The following is a 20218-nucleotide window of genomic DNA, read 5'->3' on the forward strand; positions in this document are numbered from 1 at the left end:
GTTTCCAATTTCTCCCTGGATATGACCGTATAACTTCCTTAAATACAGCCATCCTTTCATGAATAGCTGCTCTTGTCTGCACACTGCAGTGCCCTCTGCCTCCTGTCCCTTGCTCCTACATCACAAGACCAGCTCAGACACAGGCACTTCCTGCCAGCAAGCAGCAGTGTGTAGAGAATTACTCTACTAGCTACAGACAGATAAGGTCTTTATCCAGGAGGGAGACATAAAGCAGTGCTGTAAGTGTGTGTTATAAGCAGGTTAGCTGAGCTGAGTGTCATTGTTTGTTATATCCATCCCATGGATCTCACCTCTCTTTTTCTATGTGTCAGATGTGCAACATCCCCCACCAGGGCCTAGCTTTTTCTCGGGGCCTGGAGTCAGCCGGGGCCCGCAGTACCTGAGTGGCTGGCGGTTGCGGCCTAGGCATGCTAGTGTCACGGTGCTTGGTATGGGGAACCGGAGGGCTGTCCTACAGCCTGGCAGGTCTCCAGCAGGGTGGTGTTGGCAAGAAATGATGAGGGAGAGGCGGCTATAGCGGATCTCCCTGGGGCAACCCTTTAGTGTCTAGAGTATGAGTCTCTGTGTGGTGGACAGGGTGCCGGTGATGATGGCAGCTGTAGTAGCAGGGACCAGACGGAGGCAGAGGTTGAACAAAAACAACTTACAGTTCTTTATTGGAACCGACAGGAACCGCAGCAACGTGCCTTTAACAGAGTAGTGGAGTGCTGAGATGCAAGTTGGAGGGAGCCACAGGAGGGATTCTCAGCCTGGATGCAGAGGGCAGGCTGGGAGGTAGCTGTGTCCTAATAGGATGCTTCAGCTTTATCCTGGATTGCTTCAGGTATCACCCTTAAAGGTAGGATGATACCCCTTTTCTCACTAACTAGCTATTAGCTCCACTCCTCAGAGGCAGGGGCTAGGCTCTTCCTGCTCTCGTATGGTATGCTGGCTGAATAGAGTCTGGACTGGGATAACCCAGTCTGCTTCTTCTGATCTGAGCTAGGCTAAAACTAAACTCTTCTGGTGTCCTGCAGACCCTCAGGTCTGACTAGAACTGAGCTCTTCTCCCTCCAGGGAGAGACTGCTCTCTAGAACATTCCTGGCCAGGGGTTTTGCAACTCCTCTGGTCAGGTGGTGGCTGCTCCTCCAATTACATCTCAGCTTACATTAGACAGAATGCAATACAAGTGATTGGATGACAGATCTTGAATCATACAAAACACTTAACTCCTGCCTTGCCAGGCAGGAGCTACCACTGCAATGACTGCATATGTTAGAAGAATGTTTAGAACCTGAATAAAAGTGTTTAAAAAACCTTAACCCTGATACTTTAAGCACATTGTCAGCACACAGCATCTCCTAGCACAGAGGAATCATGAAATGTCTGATTAGAGAGTCCCCGCCCACACTCTAGATACTTACATTGACCGTCACTGAGTTGTATGAGCTAAATCAACAATAAAACTGAGTAAAATTGTAAAGTAAAGGGTTAAAAATTATCTTTATTGTGTAAACATCACTAGGGGATTCAAATTTGAGAACTTTCTTTCACAGGGAAACCCCTTTGATAATGTGTTTTTCTCTGGCTGCATTTATTTCCAGTCTGTGACTGATCAGTGTGTAATCCATTGCCAAGCTGTATGTCCACAACAATGGTCCATGTGTCAACCATTTTTGCAGGTAAGCAAATAAATCTGAAAGATAACAAATCATGGCACTAGCTCGTCCCAACCTTCTGAAGGGTCACACAATTGTGTTACCTAGCAACGCCGTAGTTTTCATCAAAAGAACATTGATAGAAACCTACGTTCATGTGCATGTAACTTAAGGGCAGGGGTACACAAATATTGGCTGCATGCGATCTGATTTTGAATGGACGGTACATGTCTGCACTGAATGCAAAGTTTAATGAATAAGCGCCCACACCCCTAGGCCTCTTTCACATTACGGCCCGGGCGCACTGCTTACCCCTACCCTCTCAATAGGTAAGAGGGCCGCCCGGCCGGATGTTTGGGAGAAGGTAGAAAATGCTCAATCTTTTTCCCTGTGTACAGTATGGTAGGGTGGGTAATACAGCCATTCAAATGGATGCTACCAGTACCAAAACGGTATGATAAAGGAAGTGTAAAAGTGGTGGTGTGGTTTGTGTGAAAGGGGCCTTATTTTAACAGACCGTGCATCCGATCCATTAAAAACTAGAGCATGTACTAGTCAGACGCATGTTTCACATCACTTAGACAATGTTTTAGGAGGATATGTGAAAAACAAGATGCCAGACTTGTGCAAATCAGTTGTGATAAAACATCCAAATTATCAATATCATATTAGTGGAGGTCCAACCCAACATCCTGACAGATCAACTGAGCTAGGCAATTAATAAAACAGAAAATAAAATGACAGCTCCATTTCAATATTGTGGCCAGACCTGGTTACTGCTGATCTCTGGTCAATTCAGGGAGCTAAGCTGCAATAAATCAGTTCAGCCACTACACAGAGAACGGTGCTAGCGCGTTATGTTCCATTCTCTGTTTACCAGTTGATCCCTGGAGTATCTGAGGGAAACTCAGAAAAATGGTATATTCCTCTAAAGAAAGTCATATTACAAAAGGTGCAAAATGATAAACAATAATTATACATAATATTGAAGACCCCACTCGTCATACTCCTATAGAAGCCCCTTCAGTTAGTGGTAGGATGTAGTCGGTGCAAAGGACATAATCTGAGAGGTCAAATGACTTCTGTGATGCGCAGTGCGGAAGGCTTCACTCATCTTGTGCACACGTCATCATTACACTATGGGAAGAGAAAGAAGTCAGTGGGTAGAAGAGAATATGACTACAGATATGCACCGTACAGGCCGGAACAATTCACTTTCTCTAAAGCCCCGACAGGTTCTACAGGTTTCACTCATCCCCTTCTATCAACTCACTTACAAGGGAAATTCCCCCAGAGGTCATCGTCTAAAGGATCAGAGACACAGAATTGTTCTACCAATTGTTAGATAGACAACATTAAACCAATTTTGTAATAAAAAAAACTTGTACTGTCCACACAATTTTGAGCCAATTCATTACTTTGAACTCATTACAGTGTTTGAAGCTAACATTTTTGGATTCCAAGCTCCCTTATTTAAACAGAAGACTGCGTCTTATAGTTATGAGCCACAGGGAATCTGTCAGTAGTTTTCACCATGCAAAGCTGCCGAGTTTACTGTAGCAGCCATGGAGAAATGTGTAACCATAACTTTGTATGTGGTAGCAGCAGGACTGTGCATGGACAGGGGGGGTAGGTTTGCTCAAACTGTTGTGTTCATTGATCTCTGCATCCCATTTGTTCCCTTCCCCTCTGCTGTAATAACCAACTAGAAGCCTGCCACTGCCCTTCCTCACAGAGAGGAGAGTGGTTGTGCTCACATAGGGGTGCACCCGGCTAACAAAGTGCCATTTATATAGGTGACATTTCTATTTGGACAATCAGACATCAAAGGGTTTTTTTCTTGAAAAAGTTTTAAAAATATGCTATGCCGCTATACATTTATTCAACAGGCCATGCCTGGTGTAATATTGTGCTACAGTCTGCAAACTTTAACTCATGGCAGCTCACTGGCTGTAGCGAGTGCAGTGGCCTCCCCTTCTCGGCGTAAAGGTAGTAATAATCGCAATGCCTGGCAGTTCACAGTGCCGTGCGATTATTGCAGGCCTTGTACCCCGGAAAAAATGGGACACACCCTGATAAATCACATCTGTGCTACATCATTGTCAACCATGCATCAAGCACCACAATTATATTAGCACCTAAATCTTGTACTATAACCTTATGCCTAGTGATTCTTACGCTAACCTCACCTTTAAGGGGATCCACCACCAGGATGAAGGACTGTGTGCAAATGAGCCTGAGGGGCTCCAAGCTCCATTAACACGTATGGAGTCTATAGTCCCTCAGGCTCATTTGCATACAGTCCTTCATCCTGGTCGTAGATGTCCTTTAACATCAGAGTCACATTCACAAAAATATACATAACACTGTGAAACCACTGGTGGTGCCACCCTATGTGTAAAAATGGGACGTCAGAAAGGCGCTGGTCATCAGGGGTAAGAGGTTTCCTCTTATTCAAAGATATTTTGGACAACGCGTTTCGCACTCCAACGAGTGCTTCCTCAGGTCTAGGCTTGTTGTGCTGGAGAAGTGATGATCCAATGAGGTCTTACAATGAGAGTGTAGACCTATAATGCTTCATAAACACAATGGGGGATATTTATCATACGCTGGCGCTCGTGCATTTCCGCAGCACGATACATCAAGGGCCTTAGGGTCGGGAAGAGTCTGGTGTGAAGGTGGCAAAATAATCGCAAGTGCTAGCAATAAGCATTTGCAATTATTTCAGGGCTTCTATGCCAATGACGTGGCACAGAGGCCATGATAAATATCCCCCAATGAGTACAGAATTTTACATCTAGAAACAACATTGTCATGAAAAAAAAAAAAATTAAGATTCAGTAAGAGATTCTGGGATTCACATGATAGGCCATCAGTAGCAGGTAGGTACTGCCATGTGCAATTTACTCCATAACATCCTGCTCTCCTACCTGAGGGCGCTGGCCTTCAGTCACATTTGCGGAAATGCCTAGAGTTTTCACCAGAGTTTCTAAAGGAACGTGGTCACCAGGTGAGTCTTGAACAAAATGAAGCAAAACCTTTTCTCCACCTAGTGGCAAAAACACACGTTCCATTAAATAAAAGATTACTGTAGCCACAAGTTAGAGCAATACTTCAAAGAACATGATGAGAGTTGTAGTTCTAACGGCTCATGCTGCAGACACTGTTTTACAGGTTTAAAAGCCACAGAGTTCTCTGCTGCCACCTTGTGGCTGTTTTGGGTAAAGTCTCCACATTTAATTCAGAGTTTAGCCCATAAAATGTAAATTGCAAAATTAATGTGCAATATAAAAAGCTTTTACCTTTACTGACAATTAACATCCCCCCACTCTGGAGGAGATCTCCACTGAAGTTTCCTTGCACTCCATCTGCATTAGCCTGGAAAACATAACATGTTAAAATAAAAAAATTTTTAAAAAAAGCTTGGCAATTGGGGACAGTAAAGCAACTAAAAGTCCTTATGACCATTTGGTTTAACGTGTTCCAAATCTCTGTGTATTACTTGAGGGAGTGACCAACATTAACCCCTTAATGCCAAAGCCACTTTTCACCTTCCTGACACGGCCCATTTTTTAAAATTCTGCCCTGTGTCAATATAAGTGGTTGTAACTTTGGAACCCTTTAACATATCCAAGTGGTTTTGAAATAGTTGAAAAATTTTGGTGCTACGTTTTGCGTTTATTAATGAAAAAAAAAAAAAAAAAAAAAAAAGTATATTTGGTGAATATTTGGAAATATTCTCGATTTTTGAAATTCAAAATGTTCTATTTTTTCCACACAGTCATAACAGCAAAAAACGTAATAACTAACATTCACCGAATGTCTACTTTATCTGGACATGGTTTTTTTTACGAATTCTCACATTTTTTTAAAGATGTTATGGGGCTTTGAACGTTAGGCGCGATTTTTCATTTTCATTAAAAAAAACAAATCGTGCTATTGAGGGACCTGCTCAGGTTTCAAGTCACTTTAAGAGGCCTAAATAAAAGTAAAACCTAAATTGCCCCATTATAGAAACTACACCCCTCAATGTATGCAAAACAACTTTCATGAAGTTTGTTAACCCTTTAATTATTTTACAGGGGATAAAACAAAATTGGATGTAATTTTGAAATTTTCATTTTTTTGGCTATATGAATGTGTTTTTCAAAAAATTGATAAACGCTCCACAAGTTTTGATACCCAATTTCTCCCGAGTATCCAACAAGGAAGGGTCCCAAAGATATATGTAGGCCAAAAGGCCCCAAGCATATAACCAGGGATGGTTGCTGGACTATAGCACCTGTAGTGCTTTTTAATTGTTTTTATGCATTTCTTGGCTTAATAAAGTTTTCATATTGTTTGCATACATCCTGTCTTGCTCTTGTGGTTTACAATTTCTCCCGAGTGTAACAATACCCCATATGTGGTGGTAACCTGCTGTATGGGCACACGCCAGGGCATCAAATGGAGGCTGCGTTATTCAGAGCAGATTATTCATTGTCACTTTTTATTGTTTTTTTGACTATACAATCTTTATTTTTTGGGCAATTTGGACATATAAGGGCTTATTTTCTGCGACATGAGATGCACTTTACAAATACTTAATTTTTGTTGGTCATTAGATTATTGATGAGGTTTTATTAACTCTTAAGATTTATTTAGGAAAAGAAAATCGTCAATTTTGGTTTCCTTTCTTCTTGTATTTTTTGGGGCCGTACACCGTACCATAATAATAGCATATTATATTTATTCTATAGACCGCTATGATTGTGGTGATACATCATTTATATAGTTTAATATATTTTTACTGAAGAAAAACTAATATAGCGAAAATCTCATCTATACAAATCTCAATCGCCATCTTTTCAGAGACATAACTTTTATATTTTTAGGTGTTTTAGGGTTTATTTTTGAGTGTCTTGAGTTGTCCTTTTCAGTGGTACCATTTTGGCGCACAAAACTTTTTTGGCCACTCTTTAGATTTAGAAGGGATTTTATGAAAAAATGACAGTTTTTGGCAAGTTTTTCGGGTTTTGTTTTAACGGCGTTCACCAAGTGGGTCAAATAATGTTTCTGATTTTTTGTACAGATGCAGCGATACCGTATGTGGGGGTTTCCTTGGGGATTTTGTGCTTTTTTACTTCATAAAATAGGTATTGGGAGTGTTTGTATTTAGAGGACTTTAACTATTTAATTAATTCTTTTTATTAAAAAATGTTTCTAGTAAGGGTTGTATTTGTAAACTTTTTTTCTTTTATTTTACAGGTTGGCTTGAACAAGTGATGCTCTGATCGCTTGTTCAAGCTCCTCTTCATCTAACACAGTGTAATGCAGATGTGTTACACTGTTATGTAACACTCCTGTCAGAAGGCAGGCTCCCAGGTGTAGCCACGCAGCCCCGGGGCACTGGCAGACCGTGACGTGTAAGGGGTTAATGCCCATGATCAGAGGAAACTACGATCGCGGGTGCTAGAGACGGGTGCCAGCTGTAACATACAGTTGGAGCCCAGTTTCTGGTACCGGCTCTGTTTAGGAGCATGACATAATAGTACTGCTTAATGCAGGAACGCACCTCCCACCATGCAGTACTATTACGTCAAAGGTCATCTGCACATGAGCGAGTTAGTTCAGTCAAACTCGCCGCATGCGCTTGGCAGAACTCTTGCCAGTCTGGCGATTTTGACAGCACAAACTTGCTCGTATGAAGCCAACCTTATAGTTACGAAGAGAGGAGTCCAATAAGACGCATCAGACTAATCTGTTATGCTTCCAGTGCATTGCATTTTTGATGCGTCTCCATAGACTTGCATAGGGGGTTTTTCACACACCTTAAAAAGTAAGCGCGTGTGGAATACAATGGGTCCATTGCAAATCCCACATGGCAAAAACAGATGAAAAACACTCATGTCAAGGAATATAAGCGTCTGTTTTTTATTGCATGTCTGAACAGATATTATACAAGGCGATTTGGCTTCTGTGGGTGACTAACTGTCCCAAACCCCCCATAAAATAACATAAATGTGAAATCTACTTTTTTCTCACCTTGGTAACAATGTCTCGAACCTTCTTTCCAAGAGCTGCAGGAACTACAGAAAGAGCATTGTACCTATGATCCGAAAAAAAAAAAAAATATGTGAACCCATATAGCACGGGAAGCAATTCCCTACAAAAACGGTTCTAAATGGAAGGGGCTGCAGGTATTCCAAAACTGTACCTCTCCAGAGATCGCAATTTATACATTAATTCGATTAGAACTGACAAAGTCAACACCTCATTTCTAAACTCAGAACTGAGCATTGTTATAGGCATCATGTTAAATGGATTTTCCCACAAACTAAAGTTAGGCCTAACTTGCTGATCAGTGGGGGCATCGAAAACAAGGAGTCGTCGGAGCTCTCTCCGCTCCGTCAGACTTATGGAGCAGGCGCTAAGCAATTTCTGTCAACTCCATGGAGATGAATGGAGCAGAATGGTCACGCGCAACTGTCTGCTCCATTAGTCTGACGGGGTGTTGAGGGGTCCGACGGACTCCTCGTTTTTTCTAATCTGTGGGGGTCTCAGCACTGAGACTCCAACTGGTCAGCAAGTTAGGCTCTATCCCATGGGAAAACCTTACTAAAATGTACCCCAAGTTACTCTAGACACTCAAATTGATTCATCAAAATGTCTTGTGAGATAATTCATCTGTCAAATCAGCCACTGAAACAAATAAAGGCTAGAAATACTCTCCTACGCTCCTCTTCACCTTGATCCCAACGTTGTCCGTCGCTAATCTAGTCCGTCGGGATCCCCAAACTTATAATTAGCAGGACGGAGAGCGGTGTTCGGTGTTCTGGACTGCTAATTATGCACGCCCTCGCCAACTCCCATGCTGGGAGAGGAAGGTGACATCACGAGGGCATCTCCCAGCATCTTGTCCGCATGCTCCGGCCAGCTAATTAGAAGTTTCGTTTCTAGGTGATCCAAGACTGGCGACTGACAGTGTCGGGATCAGGGTAAAGAGTATAGTGGGCGAGGTGAGCATTTCTAGTATTTTTTTATTTTTTTTGTTATTTTCAATGGTTGATTTCCTTTAAGAGTAGACCAACTTCCTATTGGTTGGGTTAGTGTACACTATAAAAATGTGTGAAAATGTTGGCACATCTGCATATATTTTGCAGGCCACATGTCCTCTTATATTTATGACCGAACTTTATTTTTGAAGGGATATGTTTTACCATGAAATGCATACATTTTAACAAATTGATTGAGATATATATATATAGTCCCATTGCTTTCATTAAACTTACCTACCATAAAAATCCAGCATGATAGAGGGGCACTTACTCCATAGATCAAATCACTGTGACTCTGGTAATCTTATATTAGTCATTCATGGCCTTCTTCCTTCTAAAATCAAGCTAAAGGGCCTGAAGGTTTTTTTGGATGTTACCACAGCCCCACCATGCTGCAGATTCACAAGCTGTTATAGTATGTAAAGAGCATCTACCTCTCCCACCATGTGCCGAAACTTTTGCTGCTGCAGGGAGATTACATCAGACAGAGGGAGAGGTAAGTGCCAAGGGAGCAGGGGTAGACATAACAGCGTATTAAGCCAGAGCAAAAAGGAGCACTGATAACAGCCCCCCCAATCCTTATGACTAATTAGCATAATTTTACAACTTTTAGATGGAAGGAGGCTATGGATAACAAATATAAGAAGATTACCACAGTCACAGTCCCTGGATCTATGAATAAGTGTCCCTGGTTTATCATGAGGGATTCAGATGGTAGGTTTACTTTAATTCTGTCTTGGGATATTACTACAGCTTATAAACCATTACCATACAATACTTGTCAACTACTCCAGATTTGCCAGGACAGTCCATACTTTACAGGCACCGCTCTGCAAATTCAGGCATAAAGAGGCAGGGCATCATGAACTCCACCCTACCTGGGCACCTCCATGTAGTTTATAGATTAGATCAATGGAGGAGGATTTATCAGAAGTGTCTAACAGCAGGATTATTATAGATATCAACAAATCAGAGTTTAACTTGAGCTTTATAAACAGCATTGGGAAAATAAAAGATGAAGTCAAGCTCTGATTGGGCAACGAGAACAGTTTTACCTCAAACACTTCTAATCTCCCCAAATCAGTGCATGGGTATTACTTTATATTACCAACTGTAAAGTTAGTTTTCCAAATACATGTACATGACATGACCCTGCACCTGAGAAAGACCCAACTACTGGGTCTAAGCAGCGTCACTTTTCTCCGAATTTCCTTCAACATTTGCATCTGAATACCAAGAGCCTGTTCCTGTGGAGACTGAGACCACCGCCGGCAGCAAACCAATCTTCTCTATCTACTGCTGAGAGTTTCCATACATCAAGGAACACCCAGCATCTTTTACTCTGCCATTTTTGAACCCCAAATTCTTGCAGGGGGTCACGTATCTCCCCCACTCTGCCCATAGAGGGGGCTCTGTCTTCCTTCTCCAGACACCAACCTCTTGAATCCCAGCTCTTTGTAGCTCTGCTTTGATTCATCCAGATACAGTTCTGAAACAGAGACAAGATCTTCAGTTACACAACCAGTGACACAGACTTACACAACATCAAGCTGTAAACTATAGATAAAGGATGAGGTGGAGTTTACACCTAGGGGGAGGCCGGCTGTTCATTAACAGGTTAGGAGCACGTCATGCAGCTTTATGTAAAGGTCAAAACTATTGTCAAATATATTCTGGAAGCAAAATGAGTTACATACATTGTTACAGCAATGTATGAGGGGTTACAGACCACCACAAAGAGCGATACACGGCCCTGGTCGGTCAGTGAGTCACACACCGTCTGCTGTCTGGATATCATGGACTGATCACAGTACCAAGGACGGGATTCATGAAGCATGGAGTCTCTGCTTCCCCACAGAACAGCAAGTTCAGCGCTGTAATCACCAGTTTTACGGGGAAAAAAAAAATGTCTTGAGGATCAAGGGAAATTCAGCATACATCCATACCAAGGCAAGTTTTAGGCACACTAGCTATTCTTTCTGGTAAAATGACCCCACGATTGAACAGCTGCCATTAAAGTCAACGAGGCACTGATGATATATAGGTCATTAGATGGATTTGGACAGGTTATTGTTTTATGGGGCCAAACTTAGACCCGCTTGGAAACGGACCAATGTGCTGGTCAGGTCCTTCACACACTTCAGTAGCCAGGAGTCCTTGCATCAAACAAAAATATGATGCAAAGACTGTATCTTTGTCAACTATGATGTAAGGACTCCAGGCTACTATGACCCGTATTTGCCTTACTCATTTACATACAAACCTACCCCCAGAAAAATATTTTCCTTCCACAAATTCTTGCAGCCCCACATTCTCTGGTCCAATCCCTATCAGACGTATTTGGTTGGCACTGAACGATTCTTGCAATTTGGAAACTTCTTTTGCCGTCCACCGGCAAATCTGGCAGCCAAATCGTCTCAGGAAGAAGAAGACACTTGTGTTGTCTCTCCACAATGACTGTAACTCCACCGCCTGAAAGTACAAAGTGTCACATCTGGGGTCAAACCAGTGCTAGACTGACATGGACTCATCTTTGCTTAAAGCCAACCTGCCACCACCTTTTTCCTAAAAACAGATATTTGCAGGTTCCCATAGAGCCCTAATTATCACGGGGGCACGCTCCTCTTCCCTAGAAAAAAACCCTCGCCTTGCAGTAGCTGTACATCTTCCACCCGCTCACTACTTAGCGACGATGTGCAGGAAGCCGCACATGCGCAGTGAGTGGGTGGAGGACACAAACCCGCTCCAGAGTTCACTGCGCACGACAGATAACAGGAGTGCAGTGCGCAGGCGAAGGAATTCGGCCAGATGACTATGATGAGGAATCGGTGGCTGACTGTGGGAGGAGATGCAGCCATGGAGGCCACGCCTGTCCGACTTGCTGGCTCGTCTGCCTGGTTACCAAATAGAGAATTAAACTTAATCTTGCAAGATTCTGAGTTGTTTTTTTTTAGGGAAAGGAAGGGCGACTTTGTACTATTAGGATTCTATTGAAACCAGTCAATATCTGTTTTTGAAAAAGGTGGTTCCCTTTAACGTAGATATCAGACTTTACTCCTCTTTTTCACATCATATAGGATGTGTCACTGATCATCATACAAGGAGAGCCCATATCTGGGCACCATCGAAGATGATTAGATGAGGGGTCTATAGGTCTCCGGGTCATACACAAGAAAGTCCTGCTCCACTTGTTTATAGACTATTTGCATAACTGCAAGAAATGTTAAGTCTCTTACAAAATTACAACTTACACAATTCCCTGAGGCATTTCTATGCATCTGTTATGCCATCCAGTCTGACCGTGGTGCCAGCGCACATCTCTCATTTAGATAAGGAGACAAAGGCTTGATATTTAAAGGACACCTGTCATCAGGTCTGTGTCACTTGTCCTGTCACCACTACCTGTTGGAGCAGCTCACAAGGATCCATCACAGCCTTTATCTAGTCAATTCATACATTAATCATTGCAAAATCATCTATTCTTTATTATGTAAATGAGGCTGGTCACATGGTCAGAGGCAGTGATGTCACTCCTGTTACCCCTCCCCCTGCTTATGTCTGTGTGTAATGTATAGTTAAGCATTGCTAGTGTGTGTGCTGCATCTGCTGACATGCTGCATCCTCCTAATACACAGACATCAGCTACACAAGTACCTGACTAGTTCTGCTATGACATGGCTGCATCCTGGAGCTGTTGTATCTCTCCTATACACACACAGGAGGCAGGGGGCGTGGCAGCCAGCACCAGGAAGCACATCATTATACAGCTTGTCAGTCATGCACTGGGGGTGTGGTTGCGCCTCCCACTCATGAATGAGCCAGACAGCTTGAATATGGACATTTCACAGGTCATTTGCATACAACTTTAGGACCTCATTGTTTAGGTTTACAGGCATGTAGAGGGACAATGAAGGGATAGAGGCAATGCTTTCTAATGGCAGTTTATGGAAATATATTTAGTTTAGGGGGTTATTTTGCCTGATGGGTTCTCTTTAAAGGGCATCTACCACCAGGGTGAAAGACTGTATGCAAATGAGCCTGAGGGGATCCCAACTCCATAGGTGTTAATGTAGTCTAGAGACCCTCGGGATCATTTGCATACAGTCCATCATCCCGGTGGTAGATGTACTTTAAGCATTTCAATGATTTAAAAAACCGCATGAAAATGCTGGCAGTATAGGGGGGTCTGGGGCCAATAGAGATCCCACCAGCGGAGGTCACCAGGACCACTCTAGAGAAGTTCCCACTAATCACCATTTATGCTTCGACGGTGATGACAAGGAGGGTGAATATAAGGACCCCCTCAGCCTAAGTTGTGGGTGCCCTGCTTTCTTTCATTAAACAGTGCCACGTCTGTCCAGTGGCTGTGTGCGGTACTGCAGCTCCACTGATCTCAACCTGAAATGTGGACCTCTTCAATGCCCGGGCAAACAGTACTGCACATCTTTGATTGTTATATATACACATACAACCCGGCGAATGATCCCAAGATGCTGTGCTACAGCAGGGAGCAGAATGACGTGTGACCTGCACCCCCGGCTCACCTCCCCGGTCAGCGCGTTCTTCACCAGGAGACCTCCGAGCTTCGCCAGGTCCACGCTTCCCATCGCGTCCGCGGTTCCGACACTCACAACACCCGGGACAGCGCTTCCTCACGTTACTTGTATATAGATCCCGCCTTGGAAGCTCCTTGACCAATCAGAGCACTGCACTGCATTAGGGCGGGGCTGAAGGTGACACTTGCTCATCCAGCTATGGTTATGTGGGCGGGGCTTAGTTGCATAAGCCGCTACAATGCAACTTTCATAACAGCGCAGTGACTGGGCAGAGGTCACGTGATTAGAGCAGAGTCACTGCTACATGATGGGGTGTGTCACTGATTATAAAGTTATTGTGTGATTGTCATTGCAGTGCTTATGTGTGTGTGTATTGTGTGTGTGTGTGATGTCATTGCAGTGCTTGTGTGTCTGTGATGTCATTGCAGTGCTTATGTGTGTGTATATTGTGTGATGTCATTGTAGTGCTTATGTGTGTGTATAGTGTGTGTGATGTCATTGTAGTGCTTGTGTGTGTGTGATGTCATTGCAGTGCTGTTGTGTGTGTATTGTGTGTGTGATGTCATTGCAGTGTTTATGTGTGTGTGTATAGTGTGTGTGATGTCATTGTAGTGCTTATGTGTGTGTATAGTGTGTGTGATGTTATTGTAGTGCTTATGTGAGTGTATAGTGTGTGTGATGTCATTGTAGTGCTTATGTGTGTATATTGTGTGTGTGATGTCATTGTAGTGCTTATGTGTGTATTTTGTGTGTGACGTCATTGCAGTGCTTATGTGTGTTGTGTGTGTGATGTCATTGTAGTGATTGTGTGTGCATAGTGTGTGTGATGCCATTGTAGTGCTTACGTGTGTGTCTGTATAGTGTGTGATGTCATTGTAGTGATTGTGTCTGTGTATAGTGTGTGTAAACACAAAGGTATACTCACCTGGGTTGTATCTTGGGCAAACATACAGCCAGGCACTGGAGAGAGAATGGGTGAGTGTTGTGCACCCCTCCCCACACCACAGGGAGGAGTGTAGTACGGCCATAGACACAGGGAAAGATAGAGCAAGCTATATTTTTTCCAGTGTACGGTACATTATAGTGGGCAGTATGTCCATTCATAAAGACGGACACTTTGCTTATTGAAACGTATGTGGCTGTACGCTGCCTATACTGAAATGGTATGGTACTGTTGGATATCATACAACCGGAAAAATCAGGCCATGTAAAAGGGGCCGTTCTTTATATTGTCCCACAGATGGCCACGAACATAAGTTGTATTGGAAAACTAACTCATGACACACCTTAGCATACTTACTTGAGTTAGCTGGCATTCTATGTTTGACTCCATTTACACATACATATTTCGGGGCCGTTTTATATCCATACTGTGATGCGTAATACAGCTCTTAAATATATCCATATGGCTGTATATCCCACCACAACGTGTTTTAGGTGCTTGGCCGTGCCACAAAAAGTAGACCACGCCCTAGCTTCTGCTTTATTTTTGACATGGCCAGCCCATAAAAATTTAGGGGACCACAAAATGTACGCAAAAAGTATAAAGTTGTAGCTATACACAGCCCATACTTGTGTTGGGGGTTTGCAAAAGTTTTGCAGAGAAGAAAAGTATGGACCCGAGTGAATTAATTTTAACCTATTTAAAAAAAAAAAAAAGGTGGAAGGACCTCTTTGGGTTTGCTAAAATCCTCGGGAAATAACTGCGTCATGCATCGATTTCAAATTTAAAAAACTCCCATGTCCCCCATGTCCCTCCTATATTGCTTCCCCCATTAGTACGTCATACATGTCAGCCCCACTCCTTACAGGCCACACTCACAGGACTAGTGACACAACTCTGCATACAAAAAGGTTTGAAACTTTGATCTAACATATTTTTTTTCAGAAAAAAAACTCTTTGGCAATGTGTACACTTTTTTCCATGAGAGCATAGGGGAGCCAGAAAAGGGTGATTCTGATGACCGATTCCCTTCAAGAGGAGTGTTCTTATGGAAAGTATACTAATTAATTCAGTGGGCTGATATACAGTATATGAATTAGTGGGTGTGGCCGGATGGCATATTAACATTCAGGGAATTCTGCCAATATGCTCACAAGGGGGGTGGCTGGACAGTATATTATTAAGGGTGGGCTGCTGGAAATTTTGTGGCAGTTACAAGATTGTATATTAAGGGGAGAGGCATGCTGATCAGCATGTTAATAAAGAAACCTGTTAGAAAGTATAATAATACTTCCTTAAGGGGGCTGATGGACAGTCTACTAATAAGGAAAACTGCTGGAGAGAATATTTTGAATATGGGAGCTGCTAGACAGTATTTTTTTGACAGTTGCAAGATAGAATATTAAACGGGGTTTAGAATATTAAGCAGGGTTGCTAGCCAGTATGTTAATAAGGATGGTTTCTTGGCATTATGTTTGGTATGTATAATGGCTTCTACACAGTTCTAAAAGTTTCAAAAATGCTGCAACATATGATGGCACACTCAGATATGCAATTTTCTATCTCTCTATGGCAATTGCGCATCATGTACTGGGGCATGGAGGAAGAAAAGAGGCAGAGCCATGAATGCCCCAGCCTGCCATTTTGCTTTTGCTCATACCAGTATTCTGGCACAGGCTATAGCAGAATTTTACGGTATGACTGAAATGATTAAAGTTAGCCTATTTAAAAAGCCTCAATGGTTAAATGCCCTATTTAGGTTTTCTAAAGAACTACCGTATATACTCGAGTATAAGCCGACCCAAGTATAAGCCGAGACCCCTAATTTTACCACCAAAAATGGGAAAAACTATTGAATCGAGTATAAGCTGAGGGTGGGAAATGTATTGGTCACAGACCCCCCCCCCCAGTATATAGCCAGCAAGCCCCCAGTAGTATATAGTCAGCCAGCTCCCAGTAGTATACAGCCTGCCAGCCCCTAGTAGCATACAGCCACCAGCCCCCTGTAGTACACAGCTAGCCAGCCCCTAGCAGCATACAGCCAGCCAGCCCCCAGTAGTATACAGCCAGCATGCACCCATGTAGTATACAGCCAGCCTGCCCCCATGTAGTATACAGCCAGCCTGCCCCCTGTAGTATACAGCCAGCCTGCCCCCATGTAGTATACAGCCTGCCCGCCCCTAGTAGTATACAGCCTTACAGCCTCTAGTAGTATACAGCCTGCCAGCCCCCATGTAGTATACAGCCTGCCAGTCCCCATAAAGTATACAGCCAGCCCCTAGTAGTATACAGCCTGCCCCTAGTAGCATACAGCCTGCCCCTAGTAGTATACAGCCTGTCCCTAGTAGTATACAGCCTGCCCCTAGTATACAGCCGTCCCCCACAGCACTTTAAAAAAATAAACTTACATACTCATCCTCCGATGTCAGCCCGGCTCCCCGATGTCAGCACATCTGGTCTTCTTTCTTCTCCGCGGCTCATCTTCTTTCTTCTGCTTCTCTCATGGACGCGGTCATGTTTTCTTCCTGGCCGCCCATACTATGACGTCAGCAGCGGCCGCTTCATGAATGCGCCGCATCCATGAGAGAAGCAAAAAGAAAGAAGAGGAGCCGCTGAGAAGAAAGAAGACGGGACGCGCTGACATCGGGGACATCGGTGAGCCGCGCTGACATCGGGGAGCCGCGCAGACATCGGAGGGTGAGTATATAAGTTTATTTTTTTTAAGTGGGTACATTTTTTTGTAATAGACTTGTGTATAAGCCGAGGGGACATTTTTCAGCACATTTTTTGTGCTGAAAAACTCGGCTTATACACGAGTATATACAGTAAAAGACTAAATGTACAGGTAAGAAGGGGGGTTGAAGTATATTAAGAAGGGGTTACTGCTGGAAAGTATATTAGTTAATATGGCAGGCTGTAACCCCGTAAGGACACGGCTCATTTTCACCTTTAGGACACAGCCCTATCTGCCTGTGTCATGATATGCAGTTATAACTTTGGAACGCTTTATCTTAGCGAGTTTACTTTCAGACAGTTATTTATAAAATAAATGAGAAATTTGAGATTTTCGAATTTCTAGAGTAGTAGTCAGGCTGAAGGTCATGATAGGCGGCAGAGAATCGAGGTCAGGACATGAAGCAGAGGTCACAATGGATAAAGCACAATAGTCTCAGTAAAACACCTTCTCTCAGGCAACAGGGAACAAAGATCCTGCAGCGAGACAAAGGAAGAGACAGGCTATGTATCAGGGCAGTGACCAACTAGCGCCAATTAGCGATGCGTTGGCCCTTTAAACTGACAGGACCCGGGGCGCACTAGGGGATAGGGACACATGCTCCGAACAACAGGAGCTGTGGCTGGAGCGTGGACAGGTGAGTTACCCTGCAGCTGCCGCACTGGGGACCCTCGATCCAGAGGTACACAGGTGCACCTGTGACCTGAGACATGGGTCGCAGGAGCATCCATGATAATTCTCCACATACAGTTAGTCTAACCACCCAAATTGGTTGTTAACTAACATTAACCATATGTATGCTTTATGTTGACAATTTTTTTTTAGGAGGCTTACAGTTCGCATAGTGATTTTCCAAATTTTTAAGTAAATTTCAGATTCAAAATTTTTAAAGGGCGATTCATCTCCATAAGGGTTTTCAAAGTTCTATATATTTGAAACTCCCCACAAATCACCCCATTTTTAAAAATGCTAACTCAATTTTTTTTTCAAGTCTTTGTTAAACTTGTTAACAGCGAGACGCCTGTTAAAACCCTAAACATACCTTATAGGTTGCATAAAATGTTGCCCAGGCATATCATTATAATGATGGTGTGCCAGCCGCATGCTGAAATAAAAACTTATATTCACAGGCAGCTACCAGTCAGGGAAGTAGGCTTCTGGATCCAGCAGTCAAGCATTCACCAAGACTCCAGCCAGCTGTGTTGTCCAAACTACTCCTACAGTTCTCTTTTCAGCCACTTCCTGCCCTGCCATCTCGCGTTCAATATCTCGGCAAGCACCTCGAGCTGTGCACTTTGCCATCACGTAATTGTTAGCCAGCTGCGCTGTCTCATGCACGTACGTGTTTCTCCCTACTGATATCAACCAGACACATAGTTTAGCCTGCTCTTCCTCTTAACCAATAACATTTACCTGTGGACACTACACTTCTCCCATTCGTTATTAGCTGCATTGAACCAATAGAAGGGAGGAGCTACAGGTCTACCACTAGCCGACACACAGCACTCACACGATAGTGACGCATCAATTCATGTCAATACATGAATATGTCAACAAAATATATGTTCACTTATATGACTACCCTAATACCATTTTTTTTTTTATTATTGTTCCAGTATATTCATATTATAGTATCTGAAGAAGGATTACACGCCGAAACCTCACTTGTCTACACTATATTCCGACCAAATTAAGACCCTACTTTTCTACAAATATCTATGTTCAGACTTAAATTTGTAAAATACAGTTTGCCCATGAGGTGCTGAAGCACAGAGTCCACTCCAGGTCTAGGTTGAGGAAGACTTTCCTGCTAAACCAGGGGTAGGGAACCTATGGCTCGGGAGCCAGATATGGCTCTTTTGTTGACTGCATCTGGCTCTCAGACAGATCTTTAATAAATAGTAATGGCTGCTGTGTGTGTCTTAGACTGATCACTGGACACAGGCAGCAATGTTACCGCTGCCTACGTCCTTTGTACAACCCAGGTGCCATCGCCGCCATCGTCTAAACCTGGGTCAAAGAGAAGAGCGTGGGAGCAATGGGGAGCTGGCTGCGGGGAGCGCTGGGAAGTGAATATTAATTTTTTTTTTTTTGCTGTGGCTACCCATCTACTGGGGAGCATGTACTGTGGCTACCTAGCTACTGGGGGTATGTGCAGGGCATACCTATCTACTGGGAGGCATGTGATGGGTGTCAGGATTTGGAGTAGTGAACCCCCTGGACCACTGCGGATAATGATGTAAGGGGACACCTGGGACCGGAATCTAAGTGGCACCCAGTCTTCAGCAGAGCCCGCCGCAAAGCAGGATGGTCTTGCTGCAGCCTGGTACCACCAGGTCGTTCCACGCGCAGCATTGTCCACAGTGGCAGCCAAGGTCGAGGTAAGCGGCAATGATGCAAGGTCAGGACTGGCAGCGAAGGAGCAGTATCAGGAACAGGTCCGGGAGGTCAACACTTGGGAAGAAAACACTGTGGAATGCTTCCTCATAGGCATGAAGCACTAAGATCCAGCGGGGAATGCTGGGTTCTAGGACCCGGAAAGTGGGTAGCTTTAAATATGCGAGTGCCAGCGGGAGCAGGAATGTGGAGAGGTGAGTGAGCTCAGAAAGGGGGCGCCGCCACGAAAAGGGGCACAGTTGTGCCTGCGATCTGAGACGTACTGTAGTTCGCAGGGGCACCCGTGACACTGAGACTACCTATCTACTGGGGTCATGGGCATATTGTACGGCTCTTACGGAATAACATTTTAAAATATGTGGCGTTCATGGCTCTCTGAGCCAAAAAGGTTCCTGACCCCTGTGCTAAACCCTCATACAATAAGTACAGGAAATCCAAACTGCTGCAGCGTCACATGGGGAGCCCATTCTAATGAAGACAATGGGGCAGATTTACTTACCCGGCCCATTCGCGATCCAGCGGCGCGTTCTCTGCGCTGGATTCGGGTCCGGCCGGGATTTATTAAGGTAGTTCCTCCGCCGTCCACTAGGTGGCGCTGATGCGCTGAAGAGCATCGGAATGCACTGGAATACACCGAGCCGGGCTGAGTGAAGGTAAGTGCAATTTTCGGTTTTTCCGAAATCCGTTGGGTTTTAGTTCGGCCACTCCCCACGATTTCCGTCGCGTGCATGCTGGCGCCGATGCGCCACAATCTGATCATGTGCGCCAAAATCCTGGGGGAAATCGGCGCAAATCGGTTATATTCGGGTAACATGTCGGGAAAAAGCGAATCGGGCCCTTAGTAAATGACCCCCAATGTCCTCCGCCCATTTTCATAACATTGAGGAGCCAC

General features: G+C 43.9%; 1 protein-coding gene across 1 annotated transcript; it reads right to left on the bottom strand.

The window, feature by feature from the left end:
- Nucleotides 1–649: 649 nt before the first annotated feature.
- Nucleotides 650–13397, bottom strand: PRXL2B (peroxiredoxin like 2B). Its single transcript, XM_072156330.1, has 7 exons — nucleotides 13241–13397; nucleotides 10964–11168; nucleotides 10134–10185; nucleotides 7684–7747; nucleotides 4962–5037; nucleotides 4590–4708; nucleotides 650–2796 (listed from the first exon to the last, which is right to left on the bottom strand). Exons 1-7 carry the CDS (start codon nucleotides 13301–13303, stop codon nucleotides 2770–2772), a joined length of 606 nt encoding a protein of 201 aa, XP_072012431.1. The 5' UTR covers nucleotides 13304–13397; the 3' UTR covers nucleotides 650–2769.
- Between the last annotated feature and the right edge of the window lie 6821 nt (nucleotides 13398–20218).

This window comes from Engystomops pustulosus, chromosome 6, assembly GCF_040894005.1.
Source record: "Engystomops pustulosus chromosome 6, aEngPut4.maternal, whole genome shotgun sequence".
Classification (NCBI taxonomy): domain Eukaryota; kingdom Metazoa; phylum Chordata; class Amphibia; order Anura; family Leptodactylidae; genus Engystomops; species Engystomops pustulosus.